Here is a 22,344-nt window from a genome sequence, read left to right on the forward strand (position 1 = left end):
GTGTTATATTGACTTTATAGTCATTATGAAATTAAGTGGTATTATATATATATATATATATATATATATATATATATATAATATATATATTAGTGGTATTAAAGTATGGCGTTATAGTGGTATTTGGTATCTTATTAGAAAATTTGTATAATTTACTTGTATACCAGTGAAGAATAATAGTTTTACTAAAGTACATTAGTAAAGTAATATAGTAGTTAGTAGTATAGTATATTTTCAGTTTATTAGTAGTAGAATGTTAGTAGTATAACATTTTATTTGAAGAGTTAGCATGATTATAATGTATGTATAATATTTACAAGTATAATTTGTTGATCAAACACATTTGTGTGATTTATTAGCATATTCTGTTTATCTGCTTCAAATTTATCAAACAAGTCCTGTTGGAACTGCGAGGCCTCCGCGGTCATTTGGGCCACACTCCGGTGCAGTAGATGTCAGTGACGCATATTAAAACTGAAGGCCGAACGCAAAGTAAACGAAGAAGAAGCAGTAGGCGCTCCTGATTGGTTCATTGCGTTGGAGTTTGTTGGTGACGACATGTGACAGGAAAACACAAGTGTGAAGTCCACAGTGACAACAAGGAAGGGCATTTATTGCCTCCACTTCATTGACGTATAACTTTTCAAGTCGGGAAAAGCCCACCTCGGAGATATTTCCCTGGAAGTCTGTACCTTCTCTGAAAGCGAACGCTGACTGAAGGGCATATGTGTCGGCTGTAGCCCCCGGTTTTTAGGACAGGGGGTGCTCGAGTTTGCTAGCGTTAGCTAATTGGCTAACTGGTTAGCTTTCGCTAGGAGTCCAGCCTTGCTCTGTCTGCTCTTTCTCTCAACCCATTTATGTCGTATGTTGACAGATCGGTCTTACCTCCTCTTTTATATTCCCGTCCCTGGATTGTCCTGATGTCGATATCTTGAGGACTAGTCAAACGGTCCATAACCTGGCGACTGACTCACTTTAAGCTGGACCCACCTGCTCCAAATCCTGATGACTGACTAACTTTAACCTGGACTCAGCCGCTCCAAAACCCGATGTGGAGCTTCAGTTTTCCCCCTGCCTTTCGGTTGGTCATTGCTACTGTTATTAATTCACTCTTAACTTAACAGTGATGATTAGTATCAATTGAACGTTGTGCGGATATTCTTGCATCCAAGTTATCTCATGTTAAGTGTCTTGACAGTGTGGATGCATAGCGAAGGTGGTTTAGTTTTGCCATGAATAAACGTCTACTGCCGTCACATTCCTGCAGTGCTGTAAACAGGAGAAAGAATCACGAGGCTGCAGTTGCTGAGCCAGTTATTTGGGGATCACTTTATCAAAACAGACAACCCCCTGCTATACTGTTTCGTTATCCAACAGGTTATTTTGTCCCATGTTAAGTAGTCGATCGTATGCTTGCTTTCTGTCCAGACATTGCACCCCCCCTGTGGAGGCTCAAACTTTGTGGCGACACATTGTTAGCTTCTAGCCTCCACCCACATCCCCTCTGTCAGGATGTTGGAGGGACTTGTTGCCTGGGTACTGAATACATACCTGGGTAAATATGTCAGCAACCTAAATACAGATCAGCTCTCCATTGCCCTTCTTAAAGGTAAATATTCCTCGTGCATGACAGTTTCTGTGGTGGACAAATAAGGCATGTGTCGGAAATGTTTAGTGAATCACACACACCACTATTTTACAATTCAGGAATTTGAGTTTTCTGTCTTTGCATAGGCTTGTTTTAACATGCATCTCTTTCACAATAACTGTGATCAGCTCTCATTTGGATTATAGGAAGCCTTTTTTAAGATAGGTGGTAAAAAGTTTATATAACTCAGCATTTTATGGCACTCTTAGCTTATACACTTATTATAGATTTTTCTTTTTCAAATCATTTCCCTTTGGTAATTTACTTAATACTTTTGAGTATATGAACATGATGTTAGTGCTGTAAAATTCACGTTTTGTAGCACTTGAAGGCAAGTGACCCAGCAGCACTAGTGAAATGAGTAAATCTATTGTAAAGCTTCTCTCCTTTTTATTTTCAGGTGCGGTGGAGCTAGAGAATCTACCTCTGAGGAAGGATGCTCTCAGAGAGTTTGACCTTCCCTTTGAAGTCAAAGCAGGTGAGGAGGAGGCGTTCAGTGTTTTCTGTTTTACAATCATAATTTAAAAGTGTGCGTGAAACAAAGTTACTGATCCACTGGTCAGAGTGGCTGGTGGATTCCCCAACTGTGGTTACCTTAATTGTCTTTTCGGCCATATTGTTTTGTACAATAATGTAGACTAGTCGATTATGTAAAAAGTATGTACTGGAATAGGAAAATATATGAAGCACATCAAACATTTGTAAGGGTTTTGCTGGTTCCTGTGTTGGATTTTGTCCATCACTTGCTCTGGACTTAAATTGATAGTCTGAATGATTTGATTTCTAATTTATAAAAGTGGGTCATTTACATGGATGGGCTGATGACTGCTTTGGATACAAAAATAGATAAGAGGATTTCAGCTTTTTTTAATTGCACGTTTGACATCTTCTACCTCTGGAACAAGTGTCTTAAGGACCTGTTGGTCTATTCAGGAAATGCTAACAAACGAAACTTTCGAGTTGGTGACAAGTGTGCTCCAGTGTGATTATGTGAGATAACCATACTTGGTCTCACATGCTTGCAAATCGTGTCAGGCCCATTTCTCAGTGAACTGGAGCTGTTGCTTTTGTTATAAGTGAATGGAAGCTCAGTGGTGGCTATAAAAATGAGGTCAAAGTTATTTGATGTAAGACTGTTCATCAGGAAACAGAACGCAAATCAAAATCATGGGACATCATTTGTTGTGGTAGCTATTGTCCATGCTGTCCAGCATGTTTGGCTGTAGACCAGCATGCATTATACTAGTATATTCTATGTTTCTATGTTAACGGTGAACAACTGAATGTGATATAATGACACAATTTAAGACTTAGAATTAGGTTAGAAAATTACATGGCATATAGACAGTGGTCCCTGTAGCTACACTAGCCTACATATATCTTTGCTTAGACTCACTACTCCATTGCTTTATTATGCAATAGATGTCCAACTGAGGGGCACGTGAGTACAATCCCACTCGTCACGCTCCAAGCTGTCTTCTGAGCTCCAGTGAGCCCCCCCCCCCTTTTCACCCAAATTGTACTTGGCCAATTACCCCACGTTTCTGAGCCGTCCCAATTGCTGCTGAACCCCCTCTGCTGATCCAGGGAGGGCTGCAGACTACCACATGCCTCCTCCGGTACACGTGGAGTCGCCAGCTGCTTCTTTTCACCTGACAGTCAGGAGTTTCGCCAGGGGGACGTAGCGCGTGGGAGGATCACTCTATTCCCCCCAGTTCCCCCTCCCACCCCGAACAGGTGCCCCGACCGACCAGAGGAGGCGCTAGTGCAGCGACCAGGACATATATCCACGTCCGGCTTCCCACCTGCAGACATGGCCATTTGTGTCTGTAGAGACGTCTGACCAAGCTGGACGTAACACGGGGATTCGAACCTGGATCCCTGTGTTGGTAGGCAATGGAATAGACCGCTACACTACCTGGACGCCCCATAAGCTCCAGTGAGCTCTACCCAACTCGGCACTAGCTTGGCCAAGGTGATGAAAGCTGAAACAACTGGGTTGGCTTTAGCTGAGGACAGTTGGAAGCTTAGCGAGTGGGATTTTCTCCTACTGTACTAGTGGAAGGTGTAGTTGAGCCTGAACCAGTTTGCAAGTTACCAAGTGGCCAATTGTAGTGTAGACAGATGCCAGATAAGTGGATGCACTGACCCTTTTGTTGAATGAATGATTTACAAAATTAGAATCAAGGGAAAAAATATAGATCCAGTGTTTGCTTGTATGTGTTGGTGGATGAAGACAATACCAGATTTACAGAGCAGTTTTGCTGTTACGCATTGTTATCCACATACGTTATAGGATATCAAGATTAAAATTATAAAATGTGAAATGAAACATGTTAAGTTTTGATTCCATGTTTCATCAACTTAATTTAAAGCCCTTATTTTTAACATGCACACAAGATGCTCATTTTTCCTCAAATTTGACGCACAAATTTGTTTGCATCCCTGTAAGTGACCATTTCCCATTTCCCATTCCACCCAACAGGTGTAGCATTCACACTCACCAGAGTCTTGACCTATGTGCAATTTTTAGCATTGTTACTGCTATGAGTGGGCAAATAGTATCCATTCTTTGCAGGTGAATTGCTTTTTCTATTGTACAAAGCAGACCCTAATGTCTATGGTATTGTGAAGGTGAACAGAGTGCTGGTGTGTTACTAGCGGTACCCCCACAACACGTAGCGGCATTGGGGTTTCATGTTGGGCAGACAAGCTATGGACAACAAGCATAAGAGTACTGTATCAGCAGGTCACAGTTTAAACTAAAATCATGGGGACAGTTGGAAGCTTAGTTGGAAGGACAGTTGGAATATGATGGCCTTGAGTTGGAAGCTCAAGGCCATCATATTTCATACTGTGCTTAGTTACACATCATGAAAGCTTTTTCCAACATGCTTCATGTCTTATCAGCCATGATTTGCACAGCACTGTGAGAGCTTCTATAAATATTATAGGTTGTAGGTATTATTTTTTTGGTGAGTTGTGTAGCCCTGATCCCTTTGGTCTGATTTATACATGCTGTTGTTTGCCGATAGGCTTCATTGGAAAGATCACTCTCCAGATCCCTTTCTACCGGCCTCACAGTGACCCCTGGGTCATCTCCATGTCCCAGCTTAACCTGATCATTGGCCCTGCCCGGCCCCAGGAATACGACGAACAGAAGGAGAAAGAGGAGGCGAGAGAGCGCAAAAAACAGCTCCTGAAGGCCCTTGAGGAAAAATGGAAAGTAAGTGGATGAAGTCATTTGTCATCTGGAGTCAAGAAATGTTGTCTCTTCCTTTCTGAAAATTGTGCATTAACTATAATCAATGTTAAACATATATAAGGACAGTGGTAAAAGCTATACCAAGAGATATTAAAATTTGGCCAAACATGATCCTGATTATACTCTAGTATGAACCAAAAGAGGTAAATGTATGCTGCCAACTTTAATACTTAGCAGACATATTTGATGATGAGTTGTAAATGCCAAAAGAGTCCCTCTGTTTAAAAGTGTTGAAAATGCTGCTTCATTGACTGCACACGAACATGTTCGTTATTTGATTCCTTTAGAGCGAATGTGAACAAAGAGGAGAGTCATACTGGTATTCTGTCACTGCCTCAGTGGTCACCAGGATAGTTGAGAACATTGAGGTAAGCCATCTAAAAGAATCAAGCTCTTTACACACATAATCTACATGTAATATGTACATATACATACACATGTACAGCATTTCAAGGTCAGACTAACAGAACTTTATTTTCTGGCTTGTAGCTGAAAATCCAAGGTGTGCACTTGAGATTTGAGGATGACTTCTCCAACCCCGAGAAGCCGTTTTCCTTCGGAGTTTGCATCAACAATGTGTCCGCTCAGAACTCATCCAAAGAACCGGTAATTTTCATTGCAGCCCAGCGTGGCTGCAAAGCTCAAGCAAGAAACTTTGTGACTGAAATGATGATAATCTACATTTAGAAATACTACAGACAGCTAAGTTATTCATACTCAAATCAAGTCAATGTTATTTGTATAGCCCAATATCACAAATTACAGATTTGCCTCAGGGGGTTTTACAACAATACAACATCCTGTCCTTAAACCCTCGCATCGGATTTGGAACTACTACTACTACTACTACTACTACTACTACTACTTTCGGCTGCTCCTGTTAGGGGTCGCCACAGCGGATCATTCGTTTCCATTTCTTCCTGTCTTCTGCATCTTCCTCTGTCACATCAGCCACCTGCATGTCCTCCCTCACCACATCCGTAAACCTCCTCTTCGGCCTTCCTCTTTTCCTCTTCCCTGGCAGCTCCATATTCAGCATCGGATAAGGAATAACTCCCTAAAAACCCTTTAACAGGGAGAAAAAATAGGAAGGAACCTCAGGGAGAGCAACAGAGGAGGGATCTCTCTCCTAAGACAGACAACGTGCAATGGAAGTTGTGTTTACACAGTTTACAGAATACAACATTGAAAGAGGATAACAGAATTATAATGGAATTATAGAATATATGAAGAATATGATGAGGAGGATGCCAAGCAGTGTTCAGATGCCACTGGAACAGCCTAAGACCTGAACCACGCGACCACCATCACCATGTAGACCTGACAGGAGGACCGACTGCACATGCACACAGGGGAGAGTCACATCACACCACTCGCATACACAGGAGAAGAGACAAGAAAAACACATTAGTCACACAACGGAGTGAGAGAAGGACATAACACTGAAACAGGATAACAAAATTATATGGATTTTAAGATATATAAAAATGTAATGAGGGGGATGCCAAGCAGCATCCACATAGCGACTACCGTCACCATGGAGACCTGGGAGGAGGACAGACTGCATGTGCACAGAGGGGAGACTCACATCACACCATTCACACACAGAAGAAGAGAAAGGAGAAGACATCATTCAGAGAGAGAGAAAAGACCATGTGAGAGAAGAGAACAGTTGGAAGTAGCCAATAATCTATACTCTATAATCTCGTTGGCAGAACAGTGGTTGGTAAATTCACTGAGACAGAAACCAACCCGCCATGAAGTACAGGTTGTGAAGCACTCAACTTAAAGGCATATAATTGTAGGCTAAGGCAAAAAGGTTAGTTTTAAGTCTGGATTTAAAGGCCTCAACAGACTCTGGTGACTGTCTGATGGCAGCAGGCAGGTTATTCCACAAGAACGGGGCCCGATAGGAAAAGGCCCTGCCACCAGCTGACTTCTTCTTAACTTTGGGTACACACAGGAGCCCTGTATTTTGGGAGTGGAGAGCTCGAGATGTAATGTACGCTTTAAGGAGATCAGACAGGTAAGATGGGGCAAGTCCATTTAGGATTTTATAAGTCAGCAGAAGCACCTTGTATTCTGATCTAACATAGATAAGAAGCCAATGAAGGGAGGAAAGAATTGGTGCAATATGGTCAAATGTTTTAGATTTAGTTAGGATTCTAGCTGCAGCATTCTGAACCATCAGAAGACCTGGTAACACTTTCAGGGGATCGGAAATTACCTAGTAATTTGCTAGTAATAAGGTGGTAATTATCACGTAATTTCTTAGAAATAAGGTTGAAATTACCTTGTAATTTCCTAGCAATAAGGTGGTAGTTTTTACAGGTAATTTTACAGCTAACCCTAACCCAAATTACAAGGTAATTTCAACCTTATGTCTAAGAAATTACGTGATAATTAACACCTTATTACTAGGAAATTACTAGGTAATTTCCGACCCCCTAAAATAAAGTGTAACCGAAGACTTTTAGTACTAGAATGTGACAGACCTGAAAACAATATTACAGTAATCAAGTCTGGGTGAAACAAATGCATGCATTAGAGTCTCTGCGTCAGCCATGGACAATCTTCTTCGGCAGTCCATCGAAAACGATGATGACTGTGATGCAGTTTAAGCTCGGCAAGGACGCCTGTGGGCCATCAGGCCCGCATTAGAGCGACAATATCAACCACATTTGTGACAGGCGCATGTTGATCGAGCTGTCCTCACATCATGCCTTGCACAGTAGTTAAGACAGTCGGTGTCGTGCCCCCGGCCGAGCAGTCTCTCTGGACCTCAGAACCCATTCCTAAGCGGTACACTGTAGTGCAACGGGCTCAGTACATAAAGAGATTGCCCCCGCAGCGACAGCTCACTTGTCAATTGATGCCGTCCATTGACCAACAGTGGTTCCTCTGCATGCCATCTTATGTTTGTGCCATTGGTCCAATAGGGCTGATGATCCTATTGGGCTCTTCTTCTGCAAACACCATTGAGCACCCTGCTGCCAGCGCCTTGGACAGTACAGACCAAATTTTAGCTATGTTACGTAAGTGAAAAAAGACAGTCTTGGTGATTTCTTCAATGTGCTTATCAAAGGAAAGGCTGGGCTCAAACGTAACACCAAGATTTTTGGCTGCCACACTTAGTGAAATCAGGGTTGAAGATTGTTATCGTTACTTGATCAAATTGGTGTCTGTGTCTAGCAGGGCCACTGACCAGCATCTCAGTGTGGTTTTAAATGTGACAGACTCCTCTCATCTCATCATCAGCCGCTTCTCCGGGGTCGGGTCGCGGTGGCAGCAAGCTAACATGTCCCTCTCCCCAGCACCGCCCTCCAGCTCCTCCTGGGGGATCCCAAGATGTTTCCAGGCCAGATTGGACATTTAGTTGCTCTAGTGAGTTCTGGGTCTACCCCGGAATCTCCTCCCAGTTGGACTTGCCGGGAAAACCTCCAAAGGAAGGCGCCCAGGAGGCATCCTAATCAAATGCCCGAACCACCTCAACTGGCTCCTTTTGACGCGAAGGAGCAGCGGCTCTACTCCGCGCTCCCTCCGGATGTCCGAGCTCCTCACCCTATCTCTAAGGCTGAGCCCAGACACCCTACGGAGGAAACTCATTTCAGCCGCTTGTATCCGCGATCTCACCCTTTCAGTCACTAACCAAAGCTCATGACCATAGGAGGGTTGGAACAAAGACTGACTGGTAAATTGAGAGCTTTGCCTTCCGGCTCAACTCCCTCTTCACAACGGTCCAGTACAACGTCTGCATGACTGCTGATGCTGCACCAATCTGCCTGTCAATTTCCCACTCCATCCTACCCTCACAGACTCATGGATGTGTAAAGGAACTCACTTACCATCTCTGGGGGGGTTGAGAAGCTATATACCATATAACACAAAATTCAGCTCTATTTCACTGATGTTGAGTAACTATGTAGATAAAAAAGCTCTTCATACTTAACACAAAATACACATGAATGGATACAAAATGTTTCCTCTCGATCATTTATTGTCATATCGGATTGTGCATTTCAAGATGCCAAACGTTTTAGACCATGTTTCATATTTGAACTCGGTAGGTTAAAAAAGCCTTAAAAACCAATTCAGCACATGCACTGTAATCCAAATGTCTTTCCGTCAAGAATTTTTTTCACAAGAGCACAAGGCAATTTCTGTTTTTGCTTTGTGTTGCTGGAGCACCTTTTCAATGAAACTCTCATTTAGGAGAAATTTGAGATCTAGTCTTGTCACTCATTGGAGTGACAAGATGATGTCACAATGATGATGATAATGCATGGGAAAGTTGTCCTGTTGGCTTCCTTTTGCTGGCGCTGTCCAAGACTAGTAGCTGTCTGTATACTCGGAATGTTATTGCTGTCCAGGTTCAGAGCTTACAGTGGATTTCTTGTTGACCACAGGTTCAGAAGCTCCTCAGACAGAAGCAGCTGGAGATTGAGGACTTCAGCGTTTACTGGGACACAGAGTGTGACATGCTGGGAAACCTCCCTGCAAACCAGATCCAGGTCAGAGACCCAATTACCATCAACAAATACCAGCTAATTTTCACAGAAAGTTGAATCAGTTCATCTGGACACAACGTTTATTGAGAGAAACGTTCCATCACTCATCTAAGTGACCTCTACAGTCTCAACTGACCGCAGGTATCCCCACCCTTATAAACAATACAGTGGCCTAACCTCCGAAACCAACGTCGGTTTCATATGCAAATGACCCTGACCATTAACTAGAGCTACAATGGCCATGTGTACTGTTCACAGAGGATTTGGGAATGGTTGCAATAACAGCATTGTAAGATGCCGACAGATGTACATCTATTATAAGGGTGGGGATACCTGCAGTCAGTTGAGACTGAAGAGGTCATTTAGATGAGTGATGAAACGTTTCTCTCTCAATAAACGTCGTGTCCAGATGAACTGATTCGGCTTTCTGTGATTTTCTTACCTGGATTGTTGATCATGCATAAAGACACCAGCTAATTTTATTCATCCTGGATCGGGTCATTCATATGTCCTCCAAACAGTGAACTTGATTTTCTAATGCCAGATTTTCTCTGACCTCAGTTTCCGCATATCAGACACACTGTTGGAAACATACTTAATTCAAAATTAACTTATTCCCCTGCTTGACAATCACAGGACTTTGATTCCCCAGGATGCAAATGTTATTTATTAACTTAATTTGTGAACTTTCAGCTGAAGTGTTTTAGACAGGTCTACGTGAGGGACATTATATTTTCACAGTTGACTTTTACCTTTCATAAAGAGATCAAAGTAAAGGGTCTTCAGGGTCCTCATACTAATTTTTTTTGAAAATCCCTCAGGGTTTTATGTAAGGGAACAACAATGCCATCCCACTACAGTTGCAACAATAATATCTAACAACATTTTTCTTTATAGCTAATAGTCGATGTACTCATTTCATAGCATCCCCCTTCATTGTTTCTTGTATTTACAGGAGGCCATGATCAAGTGTATGCAGAGCCGCGAGCATCAGTACATCTTCGAACCTGTGTATGCCTCCGTGTTACTGAGAAGAAATGCCTGTAAGGAGCCACTGCGGTCTCGGCACACCCCCCGGATTGAGGGGCAAGTTCAGCTGGAGCCCATGTCCTTACGCATGTCACAGGTTTGTATTGAATACCCAATAGCCTTGTATCTGGCCCAAAGGATAGCAGTCCCCTTTATGATATTGTTAAGTGCCCTCCTGGACAACTACTACTACTACTACTATTTTCAGCTGCTCCCGTTAGGGGTCACCACAGCGGATCCTCCGTTTCCATCTCTTCCTGTCCTCTGCATCTTCCTCTGTCACACCAGCCAACTGCATGTCCTCCCTCATCACATCCATAAACCTCCTCTTTGGCCTTCCTCTTTTCCTCTTCCCTGGCAGCTCCATATTCAGCATCCTTCTCCCAATATACCCAGCATCTCTCCTCCACACATGTCCAAGCCATCTCAATCTTTCCTCTCTTGCTTTGTCTCCAAACCATCCAGCCTGAGCTGGCCCTCTAATATAATTGTTCCTAATCCTGTTCAAAATGAAAACTAGTTTAAATCCAGAGCACGTATGCTGTCAGAGTGAGCTGGTTGTAACATCTTTGATCCGTGTAGCGCCTAAATCTCTGAAAAAGCAACTCGTCCCTAATCCTCTGTGAATAGTACAGGTGGCCATTGTAACTGTAATTAATGTTCACGGTAATTTGCATATGAAACCGATCGCCGGTTTCGGTTGTGACATAACTGTGCTGGTTTTGGTCGGTATACATCTGTGCTGTTTGTAGGGTTGGAGATACCTGCTGTCAGCTGAGACTGATGAAGTCACTTAGATGAGCGATGAAACATTTCTCCCACTAAACGTTGTGTCCAGATGAACTTTCTGGGACTTTCTGTGGACATCAGTGGAAGACAATATAAGCTAACAGATTTGACAGAAGGTTTGGGGACAGACCTATACATTGCCCCCCCCCCCACTTCATTTTCTCACAAAATGTATTTGTAACAGCTGTATAAAACGAACCTGCTCTCAGTCGTTCGCTGCCTTAGAAGCCTCCACCTCCTCTCAGTATTTTTCCATTTGAAGCATGTTATCCCTGAACTTCTCACACAGCCATATCTGAATGAAACAAAGAGTATATCAGTGAGAAAAGTCCTCCTTACGTGTTTGTCAGGACCTCCTATCTTGGGAGAAACTTTCCTGGCAGATGTGTGTGTAAATCAGTCCAATATGTTGTCAAGGTTCTTACTCGCTTACGGGGGTTGGCATGGTGGCCCAGTTGTTAGAACTGTTGCCTCACAGCAAGAAGGTCCTGGGTTCGAACCCCAGGCCATCCCAGGTCCTTTCTGTGTGGAGTTTGCATGTTCTCCCCGTGTCTGCGTGGGTTTCCTCCAGATGCTCCGGTTTCCTCCCACCATCAAAAAGACATGCACATTAGGGTTAATACGTGTGCCCCTGAGCAAGGCAGAGGAGAGAAGAGCTGGAGTTGGTCCCCGGGTGCTGCAGCTGCCCACTGATCCTACACAATAGGATGTGTTAAATGCACAGAACGAATTCGTTGTAAGAACACAATGACAAAACAAAGTGGTTTTCTTTCTCTCACTAATCGGTCCGGGGGTCACCCACTTTTAAAGAACTCGAGCGCCACTGAATAAATTGTCCAAACTGTTAGAATTTGGAGAGATGGTGGGCACCTTGTCGGTTTGCAGCATCAGTATAATGCTCAGCTGTTCATACATTGAAAAAGTGACCGTTTTGATGACAGGAGAAAACACCACCGAACAAAACAGCTGTATGTGGAAATCAGCCCCAGTGTAATTTTAGCGCACGAGATTTATGAAAGATTATAACCTGGAAGAGCTGACATAATGTATGCTGAGCATTCAGGTAGAACTAGTGACCATGTAAACTGCTTTTGTTCTTCCAGATCCAGTACCAACAGATCATGGCTTTCCTGAAAGAGCTTGACCGCAGGGAGAGAGAAATGCTCTACCGAAAATGGAGGCCAAAAATCTCAGTTACTGGGAAGTAAGTTTTTTCCTTTACAAGTCAGTAAAAAAAAATTTTTTTTCCCCTCATATTTCAAGCATGCTTAAACAGAATATTGATCATTAAAAACATACAGATTATCTTTATTGATTGTGGGAAACCTGGCTTGTCCAGCAGCAGACAGACACACAACAGTGCAGCACTAAACGGTGCAAAAACAATAGACTAAAAACACAACTGCTCCACAACATATGCATGTTATAGTCTATGAAAGGGCAGCATTCAGAATTAATGTCATTTGTATCCGAGTAAGGTTGAGACAGGGCACTAGCATCGAATGCTGTCAGGTGAAATGGAAGTAATGCCTAGAAATGATAATGGAGTACACTAGTAGTACTGTGACTCAGCAACAATTAAGAACAATCAAAAAGCAATTAAAAATAGAAATTAGATCTTCAAATGATCATAAAAGTATGGGTAGCATTAATGCGAGCTTTTTTTAATCTTCATTTTAGTGTTTATGATTAAAAGTCTACTGATTTTTAGGGGTGTGCGAGTGGTGTAGCGGTCTATTCTGTTGCCTACCAACACGGGGATCCCGGTTCGAATCCCCGTGTTACCTCCGGCTTGGCCGGGCATCCCTACAGACACAGTTGGCTGTGTCTGCGGGTGCGAAGTCGGATTTGGGTATGTGTCCTGGTCGCTGCACTGACGCCTCCTCTGGTCGGTTGGTCGGGGCACCTGTTTGGGGGGAGGAGGAACTGGGGGGAATAGCGTGATCCTCCCACGCGCTATGTCCCCCTGGCAAAACTCCTCACTGTCAGGTGAAAAGAAGCGTCTGGTGACTCCACATGTATTGGAGGAGGCATGTGGTAGTCTGCAGCCCTCCCCGGATCAGCAGAGGGGGTGGAGCAGCGACCGGGACGGCTCGGAAGAGTGGAGTAATTGGCCAACTGGGGAGAAAAATGGGAGGGGGGGAGTGTCTACTGATTATTTTTCATTCATTTACAGTAAGTGCTGTCCATAATCACAGCCATGGCGTGCACGGTGTGAAGTTTGATTGTTTGTATTGACATCCACTGTTTCATGTTCCTAAAGCAGATCAGTTTACCTGTCACCATTGTTGGTCCACTCGCTTATTTGGTTCTCTCTTATTGTGTTCTCCCAGTAGATTATAGGTCTACCAGTAACTGTGTAATGAAACAGTGCCACCCAACAAAGAAATGTAACTTCAGATTAAGGAACTTTCTGGTTGCTGCTGCTAATACTTAATATGACATTAATATAGGGAATGTCAGAAAACTTTTTATTCAAGTATGGTTGATGCATGAGAGTGGAATGAAATAATTTTGTCTCCAAAATTTTGTCATTTAATGATTTGACAGTCAAGATTTTTATTGAAACCACAATTTTGCAACCAAAAACTCTTCAGATTGTGCACAATTTTTCAACCTCGTTCACTGCAAGTGAAGGCAAAACATTCACCCGTTTGTTTGAGCCTGATTTCAGGTCAATCAATACATGTGGTGTATTAAACACATACATCAATACGTCCATCCATCATATATTAAATCAATACATCAATTAATGAAATTATTAAATGAATATATCAATTTTAATTTTGATTTTTAATTTTTTGAAACAGGTTTGTACTTTCTCAAAGAATTTACTTGACTCACTGGATTATTTTGCTCCTTATTTGTTGAGCACTTTCCGTACCATTGAGTGTTTCGTTTGACAAGGTTACGTCAATTTCAAATGTATTACTTATTTTAATAATAATAGTTATTGATTATTAGTAATTATTATTATTATTAATTAAGTTATACTTTGATAATGTATTTAATAAAGTTAATTAATTAATTAAATTAATAATAATCAATACAATTAATTAAATTGATATATCAAACCAATACATGTGGTGCCCAGTTGGCTGATGAATAGTTTGTATTTGTGAGTCAACAGTGTGTGTTTTGTGTCTGCAGCTGCCGCCAGTGGTGGCTGTTTGCCATTCAGGCGAACCTGAGTTCAATCCGAGAGCAGCGATGTAGAAGCAGCTGGGAGTTTGCTCTAAAGCGGGCACAGGACACTAAGCTCTATACCAACATCTACTTCCAAAAACTCAAGGGAGTGCCCCTCAGTCAGTCTGAACAGGTACGAACTTGCACCGGCGTTGATGACAAGTCATAACAGTGACTATTTAGACCACTGAAATCATATTGATGTTTATTTCTTTTACCCTTTACCCGTTGCTGCTAACAGTGATTATTGAGTTTATTTGTTAAAATGTTCTGGTTGACATCAAATTGACATCCTTGGTGTCACGTGATTGTTCTGCATTTAGTCAAACGGTTGTTTCTGCTTTGGCTCTTGTTAACCAGTGCGAGCTGGAGAGAGTAGAAGACGAACAGACTTTGGAAGAGCTACAGAGTCTGAGGGAAATCGTCTTTGACCGCTTCAGAAAGCAGGAAGAGGTAGCAGAGGCAAGTTAAAATGATTTATGCTGGCGTTGAATGGATCCAGGGTAGACCAACCCACTGTCAGTCATCATTGCTCCAACAAGCATGGTGTGAAATGTCTTGCCTCATGGAAAATAAAAACAGTCGAGTCTTACAGATTCAGCCTATCTATTTAACAATGTCTAACATGTTTATATTTATACACGTCTAACAGCTTTATAATCATTTTTGAACCCTTTTTTACCTTCCTCACTCTGCTATCAGAGTCTGCGAGAGCCCATAGGTGAACCGCCACCCTGTTCACCTACCAGCTCCATTCCTAAAAGTGGGAGTTCTGGGATGATCCAGTATCTGCAGTCTTGGTTCCCTGGCTGGGGGGGCTGGTATGGAGACACTGAGGACCTAGACAGAAACCCTGAAGAGCTTCTACCTGGTCCAGCCACCTGGGATATTCTGGGTGAGAGAGTCTATCCAGTTTAGATCTACTGAATCAGAGCTACTGTGAAATGCAAATGCATAGGAGTCATTTGAACAGCTGTTAGTTAATGTAGTGGCTAACATCACTGTGTTAGTTCACTTAGTGGTCAGAGTTTCCCTTTGTCCTGTAAATCTCGTGAAGTCTGATGTTTGTCCCATTGAACTGGGAAAAAAATGAGTAGAATATCACACCTCGGGTGTTCAACTTCTTCTAACTTGCTAGCATTTTCAGGAGGTTAGCACTGTTGCCTCACAGTAAGAAGGTCCGGGGTTTGAACCCCAGGCCATCTCAGGTCCTTTCTGTGTGGAGTCTGCATGCCTGTGTCTGCGTGGGTTGGCGGGTGCTCCGGTTTCCTCCCACCATCAAAGACATGTATGTTAGGGTTAACACTCCTGTCTGTGTCCCCGAGCAAGGCAGTAAGAAAGAAGAACTGGAGTTGGTGCCCAGGCACTGCACTGCGGCTGCCCACTGCTCCTAGCTACACAGCTAGTATGGGTTAATATCTTATCTTATCTTGTACCAAAACCTGACGGGAAAACTGCAAAACAGAAATGTGAGTTGGCTAAGCCCACGCACGGCGCATAAATGAAAATACTCGAGTAGTACATTGTGAATTTTAATTATGGTTAAATCCACACAGGTTGATGCACAATTACTCATATTGATTAGCACATAATACCTTGCCATGTAACTTTACCAAACAGCCGTTGATAACAAGAGTCAAACGATAGAAATGTCGGGGGTGCAAGTCATAGACATTGACTAATCTATATTTAATAGAGGTAAGAAAAACAAAGATTCTGAGTAGGATAAAAGTCTATTCTGTTGCCTGCCAGCACAGGGATCGGCTGTTCGAATCCACGTGTTGCGTCAGGCTTGGTCGGGCATCCCTGCGGACGCAATTGGCCGTGTCTGCGGATGGGAAGCCGGATGTGGGTATGTGTCCTTGTCGCCGCATTAGCGCCTCCTCTGGTCAGTCGGGGTGCCTGTTTGGGGGGAGAGGGGGAACTGGGGGGAATAGCGTGATCCTCCCATGCGCTACATCCCCCTGGTGAAACTCCTCACCGTCAGGTGAAAAGAAGCGGCAGGCAACTCCATATGTATTGCAGGAGGCATGTGATAGTCTGCAGACCTCCCTGGATTGGCAGAGGGGGTGGAGCAGTGACCGGCACAGCTAGGAAGAGTGGGGGTAATTGGCTGGATACAATTGGGGAGAAAAACTGGGGGGGGGGGGGGCACCACACATCAGCTTGAGGTGGAGAGGGAGGAATCATTGAGCGAATTACCACCAATCCATCCTGTTAGATTTACATCTACAGTGTTTCTTTCCCCAGCAGAGACGGAGGACTTGTTTGACCCTCTGGAAGACTCTCAGACTCTAAACACATTCACCAGAAGAGACTTCCTGTTTGCCCGGATGGAGTTCTTCCTGGAGAAAGGTGGTGTAACTCTGTTCCATCAAGACAAGAAAGAGGATTCCCTGAATGAAAGTGGGGTCATCCAGCTGGAATTTACAGGTATGCAAGAGGAGTATGTGCCGAGATGGAAAAGGTCTTTTTTTTTTGTTTTTTTTTTTTTGGATAATAACTAGCATGTCTTCACAGGGGTGAAGGTGATAGTGGAGTCTCTGCCTCGCTCAGAATCCTCCATGCTGTCTGTTAAGCTAGGGGGGTTGTTCCTGAGAGACTTGACTACTCAGGGCTCCATCTTCCCTGTCCTGGTCTCCCCTAAAACGGTGAGAAGTAGGAGACAGAGCCTCTTAACAGAGCTGGGATGCATATGTTCTTTATATCACTTAGCACCAAGTTTTATTCTTTTTCCAGCCCTTTAATGATGTCATTAGGGTTAGAGTTATACTGTTTATTTCATATTATTATCTTCAAAAACTTATGCTACAACTTACCAGCACTATTCTAACTTTGAGATACTTCGCTACTTCAAGAAATTTGAGGATGTATTCAATTACTTTTAAAATATGCTCATTTTATTTTAATTTTTTTTGCCATAGATGTTAATGGCGGAATGCTAAGTCTTGCAAGGGGATTGTTGCACCATCTGCTCGTTATGACTGGTTAAATCCTAATTATTAACGGAGGTGTGATGGTTGCCATGCTCTCCATAACCACCGAGTAACATCCTAACAACCCTCAAATAAGCACCCAGCAACCATTAGTTTAACACCTGGTAACCACTTGAAAGCTCTTAGCAACCACCCAGCAACCACCCTTTTCTGTGTCTATATTATTAATAATGTATATTATTAATCACCATATCTTGTCCACCTGTTGTTGTAGGACGAGGTTGTTGCCATTAACCAGCCATTTGCACAATGCAGCACTGGCTCAGGTGAGTTTTATATTTATTTGTACAATTCATTTTGTTTGAGTATACGTTCTTCCTTCGTATTCTTCTTCGTCTTCTTGTGAGATATAACCACTGCTTTAGTGTTAATTGGTAGACACGTCAAATAATTTGGACCAGTCTACTAAAACCATATGGTGATACGCATGGGCACAAGTCCATGAATACTGGGATGGCATCCAGCTCTTTAACTGTTAAAAAAGCAATTTGTGTGTGTGTGTGTGTGTGTGTGTGTGTGTGTGTTAGCCAAAACATTATGACCACTCACAGGTGAAGCGAATAACATTGATCATCTCCAAAGAAGGCCACATGTCAAACTCTGGGTGCTTGACGTGTGCCACAGCAGTCACAAGTCAGAAAATTTTAATGACGGTTATGAGAGGAATGTATCACAACTCATTGCATTGCACCCTGCTGCATATGGGTTGTGTAGCCATAGACCAGTCAGAGTGTCTATGATGACCCCTGTCCACCATCGAAAGCCCCTACAATGGGCACGTGAGCATCAGAACTGGGTCTTGGAGCAGTGGAAGACGGTCTCTTTGTCCGATGAGTTCCGTTTTCTTTTAGATTATGTGAATGTAGTGTGTGCTGTTTACCTGGAGAAGTGATGGCACAAGGATGCACTATGGGATGACAACAAGCCTGTGGAGGGAGTTTGATGCTCTGGGCAATGTTCTCCTGGGAAACCCTGGGTCCAGCCATTCATGTGGACGTCAATTTGACATGTGCCACCTACCTAAACATTGTTACAGACCAGGAACACCCCTTCATGGCAATGGTGTTCCCTGATGGCAGTGGCCTCTTTCAGCAGGATAATGCGCCGTGCCACACTGCACATTTTTCGGGAGTGGTTTGAGGAACATGATGAAGTCTTGTTCAAGGTGTTGCCCTGGCCTCCAAATTCCCCAGATCTCAATTGGATTGAGCATCTGTGGGATGTGCTGGACTGACGAGTCTGATCCACGGCGGCTCCACCTCACACTTTATAGGACTTGAAGGATCTGCTGCTAATGTTTTGTTGCCAAATACCACAGGACATGATCAGGGGTCCTGTAGAGTTCATGCCTTGGCGGGTTGGTGCTGTTTTGACAGCACACAGAGGACCAACAGCATATTAGGCAGGTGGTCATAATCTTTTGGCTCATCAATATGTATGTATATATGTATGTATGTACGTACATAAGTACGCAATCAAAGTACTCCCAGACAGGTAGAAAAGCAAGTAGAAATTGTAGCTTTTAGCAGAAGTAGTGAAACCTTTCACTTTGTATAAATACAGGATGTCCTTTTTCTCTGGCAGGATCTCATTTGGAGTCTTCAGCACCACCTGTTTTTGAGATGATCTATGAGCGTAACCCTATGAGATGTAAATTTGAAAGGAATCTGGAAGTGAATACTAGTCCACTAAACATCATCTACAACCCTCAAGCAATAAAGAAAGTCACTGAATTTTTCTATAAAGGAAAGGTCCACACTTCAGGTAAATCAATTATGTCATTTAGAAAATTACGGTAAATCAATTAGAAAATTGAATTGTGTGTCACTGAAATTCTTAACTGCAGCTGATGAAATTACTGATTTATGAGCAGATATTCAGTATAACTGTGTAGGTAATATAAATTGACAAAGTGGGGGAAAGAAGTATGTTTTCTCGCACTATTATATATATCGGTGATTGTCAGTGATTTCAACAATATATAGATTATTTTATTTTGAATTTGTGACGACCAGGTTTTGGATACCAGTCAGAGTTGGAGCTGAGAGTGGCAGAGGCTGCCAGGAGGCAGTATAACAAACTGAAGATGCAGACCAAGACCGAGATTAGACAAACAATTGATCAGCTGCTCGTTGGAGAGTTCATTGTAAGATATTCAATTGGATGTGAAATCAGATTGACAATGGAAGAAGTTGTGTTTAATTTCTATTGTTTTTGCTTGTAGGAGAACAGTAAGCGGTGGAACTTGAAACTGGACATTTGTGCACCCCAAGTGATTTTTCCAGATGACTTCCAATCAGAGGACCCTATGTTAGTGGTAGTCGATTTGGGTAGGATTCTCCTTACAAACTCACAAGGTAAAATTTGCTCCAATTCCCCAATCATAAATAATTTGGTCATATTGTCCCAATTTATATTTCAGTTCAGGTTCCCTAAAATCAATTAATTTCACATAAATTTTACAGGTCATGTAAAATGAATTCACCTGTTGTTGTTTGTTCCACTATATAGATGATACAAAGGCTAGTTCAAAAGATACTCAACCTGAGGGGGAAGAAGCAAGTGATGACGAGTACCAGACACCACTTGCCACTCCTCCAGAGTCTCCACCTCCTGAACTAGACATGCCTGTGAAAGAATCTCTTAAGAGCTCTGAAATGCCCAGCCTTACATCTCCTGGAAGTACCCAGGCTTATAGTAGAAAACTGTATGAGAAGTATTCCCTGTCCTTCAATGACCTGCAGATTATGGTTGGTCATTTTAAAGACAACTGGAAACATCTTCAGCAGAGTGAGGTAGGGCCGACCCACGTCGTGGAGAAATTTAATGTGCTTCTTCAGCTGGAGCAGAGACTACGCTATACATCAGATCCTCAGCTACCGGGGGCTGTGCTGTCAGGAACCCTACCAGACCTCAAAGTTCACATCAACCTGGAGAAAATGACTGCCATCAGGAGCTGTTTGCTTAAGCTGAGTAGTCCCCCTGTGGGGAAGGAGAAAAAGGGCCAGGAGAGAGGCCGAAAAATCAAGTCCCCTGATCCTCTTTTTCTCCGCCATGAGAAGATATTTCAACGGGAGGACAGTTCATGGAAGCTTCAGGGTTCCACAAGAAACCTGACCCATAGTGTCATGACTCTGGAGCAGCACACACGGGAAGTATTGGTGGAATCGCGTCTTCTCTTGGCTGAGTTCAACATAAACTACATGCAGCTCGGTGTGGAGAGTGGTGGTCGCTATATCTCTGTTCTCAAGGTGTTTGGTACCAATGCTCATTTTGTCAAGCGCCCATATGATGCTGAAGTCTCCCTGACTGTTCATGGCCTTTTGTTGGTTGACACATTACAGACCTATGGCTCAGATTTTGACCTCTTGGTTGCTTCTCACAAGCATCTCAGCTTTGACGTACCTACTGGCAGCCTCCGAGAGAGCCAGCCCTCCTCTCCTGTCTCATCTGATGGGAAGTCACCTGATTACCAGGGTCTTCGTCATGTGTCACCATCCGGAATGCTCTTGGACAGAACCTTCCCTTTCAGTTCCTTTCTCAAAGACCAAGATGCCCTTATTAAGCTTGAATACCAATTTGTCAGCTCAGAATGTCCCTCCATGAACCTGGATAGCTCTCTTCAGGTAACAACCATGCAGGTTAACAACCTAGACATTATTCTTAACCCTGAGACCATGGTGGAGCTTCTCAAATTCCTTCAAAAATCCTTCCCCAAAGAGGAGAGCACTTGGACACCATCAGTGCAACAGTCAACAACAAAGCATGAAGATGAAGAACAGGAAGGGAACTATCAGTCCACCTATGACCAAAACCAAGAACTTACAGTAGAGATCCACCGACTAAACCTCCTTCTCCTTCGAACTGTGTCCACGGGCAGTGTTTTAGGTGCAGAGAAGAAGGGGTTGAAGATCGCCACTGCCAGCATAAGTGGCACCAAGGTCAATGTTTCCATGGGTAGTAGGTTAGATGTTAATGGTTCATTGGGGTCTTTGCAGTTACTTGACTTGACTCAGGAAGGAGGTCGGAGTCAGTTTGTGGTCAGCATTGGTAATGTGGAAGATATTTCCTTAACCCCTGGGGAACGTGCATGTTTTGTAGGTGTCGAAGTTTCGTCTTCAGAAGCTCTGAACTTCCGACTTCTGGAAAGGTCCCAAGGAGAGTGCTCCTTAAACCTTCAGATGGCATCCTTGCACTACAACCACTCAGCCAAGTTTCTTAAGGAACTCAGTCTTTCTGCCAATGAGGTGGAAGACAACTTCCGCTCTATGTTAAAAACTGCTGCCACCAAAGTGTCGACAGTGCTGGCCACTAAAACGGCAGAGTACAGTGGTATGGTTTCACTTTTTGAGACTCCCTCACGACGAACTCGCACACAGAGCCAGAGCTGGGTTGATGATGAGGAAAATACTACTGTGGAAGTGACAGAATCCCCTTTAGACACATTCTTAGTGAAGCTTACCCTCAATATCAGCATTGAATCACCAGTTGTGTCCATTCCACGAAAACCCGGACATCCAGAGCTGTTAGTTGGTCACTTGGGGAGTATATTGATCCAGAACTTTGTCACCGGACAAGACTCTGAAGGAGAGAGATTACAGGTGTTGGTAAAAGATATTTGCCTCTACTCCCTCAATATGAGCCATCTGGTATCAAGAAAGAATATTAGAAGTGATAATACTCTAAGCTCCAGCATGTCACCGCCCTTCAACAGGAACACCAGTCAGGATGAGCCACAGTTTACACGCCTCAACTTTTTTGAATCACTCAGTTGTGGAAAAGGTGAGTAAACCGTTGGTGTCAGAACAGATGTTTAAGGTAACTTCCATCTGTTATTATAAAATCCAAATGTGTTGTTTGTAATTATCCAGTACTGTTTTGTAAGCTTTCTAAATTGTAATGCAAATAACCTAAACATGCTGC

The 22,344-nt window shown here is 43.1% G+C and overlaps 1 protein-coding gene across 1 annotated transcript in view; it reads left to right on the forward strand.

Annotated features, from left to right (window-relative positions):
- The first annotated feature begins 1,066 nt into the window (after positions 1 to 1,066).
- Positions 1,067 to 22,344, forward strand: part of vps13d (vacuolar protein sorting 13 homolog D) — an 88,680-nt gene continuing 67,402 nt past the window's right edge. The window contains exons 1-19 of the mRNA XM_056275532.1: positions 1,067 to 1,081; positions 1,429 to 1,609; positions 2,049 to 2,126; positions 4,684 to 4,874; positions 5,201 to 5,281; positions 5,403 to 5,519; positions 9,320 to 9,424; positions 10,377 to 10,547; positions 12,343 to 12,443; positions 14,390 to 14,558; positions 14,786 to 14,887; positions 15,128 to 15,320; positions 16,679 to 16,858; positions 16,946 to 17,076; positions 17,636 to 17,687; positions 19,006 to 19,185; positions 19,437 to 19,567; positions 19,646 to 19,778; positions 19,933 to 22,203. Coding sequence (XP_056131507.1) covers positions 1,513 to 1,609; positions 2,049 to 2,126; positions 4,684 to 4,874; positions 5,201 to 5,281; positions 5,403 to 5,519; positions 9,320 to 9,424; positions 10,377 to 10,547; positions 12,343 to 12,443; positions 14,390 to 14,558; positions 14,786 to 14,887; positions 15,128 to 15,320; positions 16,679 to 16,858; positions 16,946 to 17,076; positions 17,636 to 17,687; positions 19,006 to 19,185; positions 19,437 to 19,567; positions 19,646 to 19,778; positions 19,933 to 22,203 — 4,483 coding nt within the window. The 5' untranslated portion in view covers positions 1,067 to 1,081; positions 1,429 to 1,512. The remainder of the gene's footprint in view (positions 1,082 to 1,428; positions 1,610 to 2,048; positions 2,127 to 4,683; positions 4,875 to 5,200; positions 5,282 to 5,402; positions 5,520 to 9,319; positions 9,425 to 10,376; positions 10,548 to 12,342; positions 12,444 to 14,389; positions 14,559 to 14,785; positions 14,888 to 15,127; positions 15,321 to 16,678; positions 16,859 to 16,945; positions 17,077 to 17,635; positions 17,688 to 19,005; positions 19,186 to 19,436; positions 19,568 to 19,645; positions 19,779 to 19,932; positions 22,204 to 22,344) is intronic.

Source organism: Lampris incognitus, chromosome 2 (assembly GCF_029633865.1).
Source record: "Lampris incognitus isolate fLamInc1 chromosome 2, fLamInc1.hap2, whole genome shotgun sequence".
NCBI classification, from domain to species: Eukaryota; Metazoa; Chordata; class Actinopteri; order Lampriformes; family Lampridae; genus Lampris; species Lampris incognitus.